Source organism: Acinonyx jubatus, chromosome B4, assembly GCF_027475565.1.
Source record: "Acinonyx jubatus isolate Ajub_Pintada_27869175 chromosome B4, VMU_Ajub_asm_v1.0, whole genome shotgun sequence".
NCBI lineage: Eukaryota > Metazoa > Chordata > Mammalia > Carnivora > Felidae > Acinonyx > Acinonyx jubatus.
Genome location: NC_069387.1, coordinates 51,377,709 through 51,390,005, shown reverse-complemented (window position 1 = coordinate 51,390,005; position 12,297 = coordinate 51,377,709). Strand labels below are relative to the sequence as shown.

The following is a 12,297-nucleotide window of genomic DNA, read 5'->3' as shown; positions in this document are numbered from 1 at the left end:
ACCTTAAAAGCATATTTGCGGTTAATGTGATCCTCTGAGGTAAGCATGGCTATCTGAAAACTAGGTAATAGTATGCTTCCCAGGATACCCTCTTCTTTCTCATCTAAGAGATAATTGAACATCTGATTAGAATTTTAAATGTTCTCACGAAGCAGAATAACTTTTCTCAAAATGTATTTTGACCAAACCAAAAGGTTCTTACATATAAATGAACTGTATTCAGTGTGCTGTTTAGATAGTTCTTTACAAGGCTTTAAAGGAAATATTAATAGCAAAAACATATATGCTTCTTCACCTTCATTAAGCTTCCCTATCCTAAGCAAATCAGAAATGGGTCTCACACGTCAGAAAAAGGTCAATTAGACACGAAAACAGCATACATTGGTTTAGCATATATACCACATTCTACAAAACCCTTGACATGTGATTCATTGAAAACATATTAGTACGTAAGTAATGACACAGAAGCTTTACAAAATTAATTCACCCACATTTCTGGTAGGATTTAAATGCCCAACCGTTTCAGGCCAAGACAAATGCACAGCTCACTTGCTCACACTCTTCAGGGTGGCTCAAATGTCTCATGATACAGCCTTCCTTTACTGCCCTAATTTTAGCTGCTATTCATCTGAACTCATCCCAGAGCCCTCTCTTCTCTTTCTGCGACTTCACCACCACCCCCTCCCCATACCTCTGACACACTGTGTTCTATTATTTATTTATCAACTCTTTCCTCACTAGAATGTCAACTCCAGGAAGATACTCAGAATGACAGGAGGAGACACTAAAAAATTTTCAATAAATGAGTACATATGTAAATACATATTTTTAACTATGCTGTAAAAATTATTATGTTTAAAACATATAACCGTGATTACCTTTTACCAGTCATTCTGATACACAACACTTATGGAAATAAATTACAGGCCTACAAGGCAAGCACATAAAATATACCCAGGAAAATGACAAAATATTGATCTTGGCACAGTATAGATTCACATTATTGGCTTGCTGCTTGGGGGCAGACATGTTTATAAAACTCGAAATACATATATAGTCCATTGTTAGAAACCCATAAGGCAAGTTAATAAAGCTGAGCATTAGGCTGATGAACTCAGTAATGGGAAAAACCAGAAACGAGAAATAATTTATTTTTAGTATGCTTGTCATGTTTTTTATTATCCCAAACTTAACAAGGAATTTTATTTATTTTCCCCTCATTTCTAAAATATAGGTGTAACTTCCACAAGAAAGAAAGTTGCATTAAATTGAGGTTACTTCTGTAGCTTTTTTCATAACACAACAATTCTGCTCTTACTATACTGTGCTCATTCATGTGCAGTTCACTAATACAAGGAAGAATGAACACAAGTGCAGATTTAGTCTAAAAGGTTAAAAAAAGAAGAGGTAGAGAGCAGTCATCAATTACGGAGAATATGATGATTTAAATGAATGAGTCATATTCCAATTTTAAATCCAATTTTGTTTATATAAAAGCATATAATCAGAAAAAGCTCATGAAGACATCTTTATTAAAAAATCATCTTTATCAAATAATAAATTCTCTTTTGTTGCATTACTGGAAACTGTGACTCTTCCTAAAGTTATTTCAGAATATGCACAGGCATTATATAGCACAGGGCGATTTTACTGGGTCGTCATGAATTGTTTCCCAGATGGACACCAAGCCGTTATGAGGGCTTGTCAAGTCATCCATGCAGGGCATCTTGGCTTCATCAGCTACAAACCTGAGGAAAACAGCACTTAACGCAAAGAACTGCTGTGAGGGTCACATGAGCTAACAGCTATGAAGAACTCAATAATGCACTCAGCCTGTTTTAAGTCTTCAATAAATACTGCCCTCATCATATTACTGCATATAGAAAAATCTTCATCTTCTGTCAAACGACTGTCCTAAGAGTTCTTTACTAGATTCTCCAAATGTTCTTGATCATGGCACTCTTCGGTTTGGTTCTGTGAAGCCTGACCTACTGTCTTTTACCCAGAGGGCTTCACATACTGACAAGCAAAGGGTAGGTACTGAGTGATATTTGTAGAATGAATGAACTCTTTGGGGGGCGGGGGTTCAGCTAGGCCTTCTTTAGACTGGATAGGAGCCCAACTCCCTCTGTCCCATTCTAGTCCCTCCCCTTTTCTGCCACAGGTAATGGTCCCAAGAACACTTCCTAATAAGCCTCTTGCACAGAGCTTACCGCTTGGGGAACACAACTTGTGACTGGAACCCCTTAAGAATCTCAACACTGACTGGATTCAAGTAACATTTTAGCCTCCTTACTTGTACTTCAGCTTTAAAGACATTTGGATTAAAGGCAAAAAAATACATATAATTACAGCTGGGTATATAACTTACAGACTGGAATATTATCACTAATTATCATTACCTAGAATACTTCAATACTTTAACTGGTCTCTTGGCTTCTCGTTTAAGTGCTAGGGTGATTTTTCTAAAATGTACTCTAAATGTATCCTATTATTATTCTCACTTTTAAGACAGAGTTAAAACTCATGAGGATGGCAAACAGATGCCTTTTGTGCCTTGAACCACTTGTTAGCCTTTGCTCCTATGTCCTTAGGCATAACCTTCTTTTCAGTAACACAAGCCCCATGTGTCATTTTACAAATATGTCGTGCTCACTCATGCTTTGAACATGTGAAGTTCTTTGCCTAGATCATCCTTATTTCCCAATCCTTTCCTGGTACTCCTGGTCAACACTCATTCAACATAACTGGACACTATGACATTCTTTCTTAGACTCCTTTAGCTAATCCATGAGTTCCATGGAGATGCGTTTATATTGTTCATTTCTGTATCCTATTACCTAATAATACATCTGGTGCATCAAAAGTGCTCACTGCTAGCTACCACCTTAGTCTAAGCCATCATCACTTCTACCTAATAATTCCTAACTAGTCTCCGCTTCCTTCCTTCCTCATAATCCATTCTCCAATAGCAGCTTGAGTAGGCTTTCCACAATGTAAGTCACAGCATATTGCTCTTATACTTAAAAACATCCAATTGTTTCCTAATGGAATTTACAGTAGAACTGAAATTCTAGTAGGGTCTGACATTGGTGCAATCTCCTCCATTCCTCCCACGTCCCTCCCTACTGCTCCCCTTCTGTGGGCTCCTTTGATGTTCCACTTTCCTACCTTCCAGCCTTTGCACTCTTGCTCCCCCTGCCTGCAATACACTGCTCACTCTGGCTCTTATTTACATTTTGCTATCTAAAACGTCTGCTGAGAGAACTGATCCAAAGAAATCTTTCATCCATGCCTGTCTTTAATACAATGACCTTATTTTCCCAAAAGCACTTGTCATGGTATTGTTTATTTGAATTTACTGTCTCCTTGACTTCTCTAGAATGTAAGCTTCATGAGTGCTTTCACTTTTTTTTTTAATGTTTATTTTTGAGAGAGAGAGAGAGAGAGAGAGAGAGAGAGAGAGCGAGCAGGGGAGGGGCAGGGAGAGAGGGAGACACGGAATCCAAAGCAGGCTCCAGGCTCTGAGCTGTCAGCACAGAGCCCGATACAGGGCTCAAACCCACAGACTGTGAGATCATGACCTGAGCCGAAGTTGGACGCTTAAACGACTGAGCCACCCAGGCACCCTTCTTTTACTGTTTGACAGCATCTGCTCAATAAATATTTGTTGAATGAATTAAGTCCTATGCTACGTACTGTCAACAGACTGACTATAAAATAGAACAATCTAAGTGCTCTGTCATAATATGCCTGATACTCTGCAAAGATCAGTGGGAACCTGAACTTCCATCTGGTATTGGCTCCTAACCTATTGTAAAAAATAGCAAATCACTGGGGCGCCTGGGTGGCTCAATCGGTTATGCGGCTGACCTGGGTTCAGGTCATGATCTCATGGTTCGTGGGTTTGAGTCCCGTGTCGGGCTCTGTGCTGACAGCTCAGATTCTGTGTCTCCTTCTCTCTCTGCACCTCCCCAACTTGTGCTCTGTGTCTCTATGTCTTTCAAAAAACAAATAAATGTAAAAAACAAAAAAAAATAAAAAAAATAGCCAATCACTTATTTTCTGTCTTACTCTCCGTATCTGTGAAATGGAGACTGATGGTCAAAAAATTCTGACAGTGCACTGTGTATGTCAGTATACCAGACACTTGGAAGGATATAGAAGAAATGAATGGGGATGATGTATTCAGCACATAAGAGATCTGTGAAAGGAAAAATTCTGTGGTTAAGAGAAGTAATCTTGGCTATGACACATGCCAGTTGTGAGCAAACAGTATGACCTCTCTGCCCTTTGGGTTCCTCTTGTGTAAAAGGGCATAATATTTCCCACCTTGGAAGGGAAGACATAGACCATCTATGCTACATGCTCAGCATATAGTAAGTGCTCAAAAAAAAGCAAGGTATTATGACCATCTCACTAAAATATGGTCATTTTTATTTCAAATCTGACATTTCTTATTGATAAAACAGAGGAAGTGTATAATATCATAATACTCATTTCCAAGCGTCTGAAGAGAAGTGAGTTAAATGATATTTCTTTCCTTTTTATATTTTCTTCTCTTTTACATTGTTTCTGTCTGGGGAACCATACTAAAATTAACAAGTATAGTGAATATAAAATGCATATAGTTAATAATAATACATAATCTCAGATTCAACACAGCTTCTGAAGTCAACATTTACATTTTAAAAATTCGGTTAAAAGAGGAAAACTTTTAAAAGAGGTGGTAGGCAGCACCTTTCCATGAGCAACAATAGCAAATCACAAGGAACTCAGTGTTCTTTTTGTGGTAAATTAACATTAAGGAATTTTGTATGAGAAGTGGTAATAAACATTTTCCTGGTCTCATTTAAAGCTCTAAAAAGACTATAAATACATTGAAAAGAGGAGGGAAGTACAAACTATAAGCTTAGAAATTATGCCTAAGTTATATATAACTCTTGACTTTTTGAACGAGTGGGAAAGCCTTTAAGGAAAATTGTAGAGTAAGGTTGGCATAAGACTAAAGATAATACCGCAATTGCTGCCTGACCAACATCTCTGTGACAAAATGAAATTTTATAGGTTTGTTTAATTCTGACTCAGCAGTACTTTTCAACCACAGTTTGCAGTGGGGGAAAAAACAGATGAATATAATTCTAGTAATTTCTAATTTTAAAAGTTAATATACATTATATTGCTTTGATAGATGACCACAGAATTTCATCACCCTTTTGTTTGTGCAATCACAAAGCAAATTTTAAAACTGCTAATCAGTTCTAAAATCCTGTTTTATCTTGTGATATACTCATCTAGAAAAGTTATAAACTGTTCAACACGCTTTGACAATCTAATTCTTTAATGAATGTTTCCAACCAGACTTTAAAGAGGAAAGAAAGAACTACTGTCCAGGTTCATGGTTTTATTGAAGCAGATTTCTATGGAGAGTGCAGCCTATATAAACTTTTCCATGGCTGGGTACCAACTGTATCGTATCTAACAGATCCACGTAGCATATGAGGAGAGACTTCTTTGGACTTTGAGCTGAAACTGTATTCATCAATAATTTACTAACAAGAAAACATATTTAAAAAAGGAGTTTATGGCATCCATATAGGAAAAATGGAGACAATAACTCAATACCTAAGATAATACCTTTATTTACTCTCCACCAACTTTAACAGCCTGGTATATATACTTTCCACAACTTTCTCCATGTTTCAGGGAGTCTGTCATTGTTTGAAAAAAACGGGGTGGGGAGGGTGGGAATCATAATAAGTACATATTTTGTACTTAAAAAAATTGCCAATATATCAGAGTAGTCTTTGACAGTCTAAAGACATCTGCTGCAGAGACCTGAACATTCAACAATTCAAGCTAGACCTAACAGAGCTGACACAAAAAAATTAAAAAAAATCTTATCAGACTAATGACTTTTGTCTATTAGGCAACGAATTCAAGGATAACATTACAGAGTGAAGAGTCATACACTATTTACATAAAACAAATCAGATTAACACAATCACACTACAGAAATTGGACCAAACTCAGACTAATCTGCTCAAAGCACAATATTGTCTTCAGTCATCCCTCAAGTACTCAGTATTATATATCGATGAAGAAAAGGTTTTCTTGATATTGTTTGTTGGTAATAAAACAGCCAAAAGAATTGTAATGTTTTTTCTTTAAAAAAAGTATCTACTACTTAACATATCCTATCATCAAATACTACACTAATACAGTTTATAGTAAACTTACCTCTGTAATAAAAGAGGCAAAGGTCAGAAAGCACGAACCAGCGTTTCTTCCATAGCTTCATGCCGGTACTGTCCTATATTAAATCAGCATATTAAAGGGTTTTTTTTTTCATTTCAGAAAATTCAAATTCATTTCTGATACCTTTATTTAAAATAAGCTTTTATTTCTTAAAAAAAAATTTTAATGTTTATTTGAGAGACACACATAGAATGTGAGCAGGGGAGGGACACAGAGAGAGGGAGACACAGAATCTGCCCTGCAGCAGATTCTAGGCTCTGAGCTGTCAGCACGAAGTTTGATGTGGGGCTCGAACTCATGATGAACAGTGAGATCATGACCTGAGCCGAAATTGGACATTTAGCCAACTGAGCCACCCAGGCGCCCCTAAAATAAGCTTTTAAAACAAGATATAGAAACCTAATATACAAAGCAAAAATATGGAGGTAGTTTTCTAGGGACTTGTATCACCTTAAGACATTCCCAAATATACAGGTCTCTGAAGAGTAATACCATCATGTAAGAAATACTGTTGAAGCAATCTGATTTAGCTTCATATTTGTAAGCAATCTGAAATTACTTTTTTGAACATACATGTCTGCTAACATGAGGATAACGTAACCATGCAGCATTGTGTGCATTCTGGTAGAACAGATTTAATAAATGTTAATCTCCAACAAGAAGAAAAATATGTGATTTGAAATTATCCCAAAGGTAATGTGATTTAAAATGACTGTGAATAAAGGAAACTTAGCATACAAATAGATTTCATAAACACTTTTTTCTTCTTACATATACAGTTTGGGTTTCGCTCACCCTGCAAAAAAGAGTGCTTCTTTGGCAGCTTAGTAATTCAGTTAATAAAAACACCAAGCTCAAACAAAATTACAGTTTTAATAAAAACTGCAAGAGTAAATGAAACACGCACACACGCAAAAAAGAGGTCAGTTTGGATGTGCATTAACATTATTTTTAGTTGTAACAATCAAAAATGACTTTAGAACTAAAGAAATTATATAGATAAAAATCTTAAAGTAAGGGATTTGTCCTTAAAATTGACAGCTACATCAAAGAACCAAAAAAAATTTTTTAACAGTATATGGTATTCTTAATGTCCTAATAATATTCTTTAATACAAATAATTTAAAAGTTTACACTTTTATTTTAAGCAGGTTCCATGCTCAGCAAGGAGCCAACGCGAGGCTTGATCCCACAACCCTGGGATCATGATCCGAGCCAAAATCAAGAGCTGGACACTCAACCATCAGAGCCAACCAGGTGCCCAAAAAGTTTACACTTTTAAGTAACTCTGCAAACAAACACTCTGTGTAAGTCACACAGCTATTACAAAATAAACACTCATGGTAGAGAAATTGGTTGTTAACACTTCTGCAATACAAATTAACCAAGGGATCAAGAAATAAGAACAAATATCATTTTAAAGAAATTCTGTATCGTCTATTAGGCTCAATATTACACTGAGCTATTTGAACATAACTTGGACTTATTAGAAGACTAGTTAAAGAAATCTTTTAGTATACATAAGTTTAAATGTCCGATGGTGAAAATATAGATGATTTTTTTTAATGTTTTTTTTGAGAGAGAGAACACGTGCGCACGTGAGTGGGTAGCAGAAGGGCAGGTGAAGGGAGAGACAGAGAGAATCCCAAGCAGGCTCCTCACTGTCAGCACAGAGACCAACATGGGGCTCGAACTCAGGAAACCGAGAGATCATGACCTAAGCTGAAACCAAGAGTCGGATGCTCAACTGACTGAGCCATCCAGGTGCCCCAAGATGGTTTTTTTTAGTAGATGATTTTTAAATAAAAATAAAAGTTGGTATTCAAGTTACATACTCAATCAACTCAGAGACACACTGGCAAAACTAATTTCCTTCAATGATTGGGAATTCTTTGGATTTTAAGATGGCCCTCTCTCGGTAAGTTGCCACCTCAGCTTTCATATGGAACGATGTCTAATGAATGTATCCTCCGTATACATGTATAATCAGAGACAGAACAAAGATAGATAAAGGTTTTGAAGGCTGAATATATCATCTCAGTTATCTGGTGGTCACTTAACTTGGAAACCCAGGTGCAAACCAGAAAGTAAAAAAGAAAACAGTCTATAAGCACGAAAAGAGATGTCAGGAAGTCCAATATACATGCATCCTTACTAATTCCCAAAGTAATGGCAAGGTTCCAAAAAAGCTTAGTTATCAGGTTTTCCAAACGATAAAACAATATACACCCCAACTTATCAGGATGTCTGACAGTGAGCCATACTTAAGCAAACAGATCAGAAAAGAAGAAAAAGAAAAAAAGGAAAAGAGAAAAAGAAAAAACAACACATTTAAGAGAGTAGTCTTGAGAGCCTAAAAGTAAAAATCTGAGAAAACTATAAAAATCTCAATTACGATTTCTCTATAAAGCAGAGAAGTATATAATTGTACACTTCTCTAATGATTTTTAAATGAACAGAAAAATGAACAGTATCTCTGTATGTTTTTTTCCCCATTTAAAAAATATTTCTGCCTGGATAATTTTAGCATAGTATTCCTAACGATTTCATACAGCATGTATTTAATTTCAAATCTAGAAATACCTACAACAAAGACACACAATCTGTGTTCTAAGTAACATCCATTACTTTTTCTTTCTTTACTATTCTAACATTCTTCAGTGGTAATAAAAAGAATCTGGATGACTAATTCTACAGTTCCTTCTCTATTTTATATAATTGTCCTAGGTACATTCAGCTGAAAAGGTCTTTTGATTCCATTTTTCTTTCACATCAAATAGAACACAAACAAAAAATACCTGTTTATAAAGCCAGCCTCGCCTGACCACAGGTGCATTAGGATTCCTTTTAATTGAATTTGATCTTTTTCCAAAATTGTGAACTTTTTTTGAAGACCGTGAAGTCTAAACAGAAAAAAGAAAAACAGAAAATGTGTTATTAATGGTTGGTATTTATATTTCTTCTTCATAATTTTATCTCTCCAGATTTCTCTGAAACATGCAGGACTTAAATCTTTTCAGATGAATTATAGCAATTCTGCTTTTTGAGGATTTACTTATTTCAAGTGTAAGAATTTTGCACAAAGAATTTTTCCCCAGGATATTACAAAGAATCACAAGTTTTACAATCTGTCCTTTAAAACTGGGATATACAATTTTTAAAAAGGCACAATGTGTGGCACTATTTTGTCCTACCTGCTATATAAATTGAATAAACCTTGGGTAAAAATGAACAAATCTTTAAGAATAAATGAAATGTAGAACTTTTTGCTTTATATCTGATTTAATAATGTTATTTCAATTACAGAGAGTGAACAGTGTCAAGGGTCAAGAGAAATACTCAGGTATAAAACATACCACATCAAGTCAACACAAGACTGGAAAGATCTGCTTAATGTCATGTACTGTCTTCTCCTTTATGGGCAATTCTGAACTTGAATGATGCCCCAAAGATAGTGTTTACTATATATTTAAAAGTATACATAAGGAGATACAATCTTTTGAGATACTGCTATGTTTATTTAGTATGAAGATTTAGCAGGAATGGTAGTGGTAACCAACAAAGAAAAACAAAGAAGCTGAATTTGAGTTCTCTATAAAGGTAAGTAATATCAAATTATCTCTTATTGTTTAACTTATCTAGAATCCAGCACATTTCATGAGAATTTTGTTTTTTGAAGCTTATATTAGTACATAACAGAATGTTAAGACCCAATATCAACCACATTTTCCCAAAGTATGTTTTGTTGATACGTTTCACTTTATTTTTGAATACATAATGCTTAAACATAGTATACAACTCAAATGGTACAAAAAGATACACACTGGGACTGGTCATCTACTTCCTACCTCTGGGCTCTAGCACTCAACCCTGTGAGGCAACCAATGTCAACTGTGTGTATGTGTGCACTTATTCATCTAAGATAACTGTTTTCATAGGTATGGAATATCTTTTTTTCCTCAAATGATTACATATATAATACCTACTATTCTGTTCTACTGTTTCTTGGAGCTTACTACATAAAGAAAATGCCTATTTACCCACATTGTTGTTGAGGTACTGCGCTAGAAAACTTCTTAACCTTTGCAAATTCGATATGTGAAAAATGGTGTCCTTTGTTGTTTTAATTAGCATTTTTCATATTATGAATGAGTTTGAACATCGTTTTCATATATTTAACAGTAAAATTCCATTTTCTGGGTGGGGATTTTACATAATATGCCCATTTAAAAAGTAGGCTGTAAGCCTTTTCCTTATTGATTCAAAAAACTTCTTTTGATTATAAAGGAATTATTCGTGAATTATTACATGAATTGCAGATATTATGCATGCATAATAATTATTTATGGTTCAATCTCCTTATTTTCTATTTTGATTTTTGGGTTTTATGTCATATTTAGAAAGCCAATCTGCATTCTGTGTTTGTTTTTTTAAAAATCTCCCATTGTTCTTTGTAGTGCTTTTATAGTTTTGTTTTTAACATTTCAACACCTGATCCATCCGGAAAATTTTCAGTGTAAAGTTTGAGGCAGAGATCCGACTTTCTTTCCAGATAATGACTTGCTGGCCTTCAACCTACATATCATTTCTCTAGATTTTGATTAAAATATATTAATGAAGTATTATAATACTCAGTTACCTTACTAGCATTTTATGTTACATAAGAATTAGAAAATATTTACATTATTTAGAAATTTATATTAACTTGTAATACTCTACAAAATTTCATTTTAAAAACATTAAAACAAAAATGTCACAACAGGCATTTAAAATAGATAACCGCCTATTATCCATTTCTTTATAATAGCCATAATTTACTATAACTGTTCTATTATAAAATATATTATTTTTTAATAAAGATTATTCTTTTATTATCACTTGATTCTCTTGCTATCCATTAATTTAGGAACTGAGAAGCAACTTTAAGGCAACTATTTATTCAGATTTAATAGCATGTGTTTTAAGAGACTGATAAAATTTTCGTATTTAAATTCTAAACTTAAAATATTAGCACTGTAGTTTAAAGTATAAGAAACAATAACTACAGGGGCCCCCAGGTGGCTTGCTCAGAGGAGCATAAGAAAGACTCTTGATCCCATGGTCATGAGTTCGAGCCCCATGTGGGATGCAGTGATTACTTAAATAACTTAAAAAAATAAATAGAAGCAGTAACTACAAATTTTTATAGACACAAAGTCTGGGACCTTACATTAAACAATTAACATTTTTCTTTGTGATTATAAAGAAACACCACCCTCCTCTATTTCCATATGACTATGGCACTTTTTGTATAATGGATTCTAAATATGTCAGAATCATCAAGCACAGTGGCCTAGGGTTTCCCTTTGGCAGTGATTCTACATTTCTTTTTAAAAAGTTTGTCTGCTCAATCTAGGGATTTATAACAGTTAGAAAATGGTATTTCTATGCCATTATATTAACTCTCATCTTTAAAACTTCAGTTGATTTAATAAATTGCCATTTTTTCACGTAAACATCCATATATTTGTAAAATTATTCAAAATCTGAACTCTATAATAGTTTTAAAAAGTCATTAAATTATTAAAATATAATCTTATTATTTTATATTCCACATCATTCCTTAAGTAAATTATCTCAAATGTAATTTGGTTCATGTAATAAGAAAAATGAAATAATTATTCTTTAATTCTAAGCCCATTAAGAGTATAGTAATAGATGCAACCAATTATACCAGATATCAGTAATTAACAGTAAGCAAAAGAACTTACTCTGCCTACAGGGCTCATCGGATGCACTCCATAATCTGAAGTCATATTATAGTTAGAAGCTTCATTTATCATGCTTATAGGTCGTTCCTTCTTTTCTTCAGATGTCATGGTTGCAACAGTCCTGAAAATATGTCAGAATGCTAAAACTTGCTGTACATGTTGACTGCTTTACAATAAACCTTCCCTAGAAATTATAATGCTGATGTCCCACTTTTCCAAAGAGCTGGATACTAGTTAGAGCTTAATAAGCTCTAGAGTCAGAGCTTAATATTTATAACTATTTTAAATA

At 34.4% G+C, this 12,297-nt stretch overlaps 1 protein-coding gene across 16 annotated transcripts in view; it reads right to left on the bottom strand.

Moving 5' to 3' along the window:
* PLEKHA5 (pleckstrin homology domain containing A5) overlaps positions 1 to 12,297 on the bottom strand; it is a 238,970-nt gene that overhangs the window by 83,998 nt on the left and 142,675 nt on the right. For all 16 annotated transcript variants that reach the window (XR_008300142.1, XM_027035676.2, XM_053225904.1 and 13 more), the window contains 4 exons: positions 12,009 to 12,129; positions 9,057 to 9,161; positions 6,241 to 6,313; positions 3 to 103 (listed from right to left, as the gene is read on the bottom strand). Coding sequence is in view for 15 of the 16 variants with exons in the window: in XM_027035676.2 (XP_026891477.2) it covers positions 3 to 103; positions 6,241 to 6,313; positions 9,057 to 9,161; positions 12,009 to 12,129 (400 nt within the window). In the remaining variant the exon portion in view is untranslated. The remainder of the gene's footprint in view (positions 1 to 2; positions 104 to 6,240; positions 6,314 to 9,056; positions 9,162 to 12,008; positions 12,130 to 12,297) is intronic.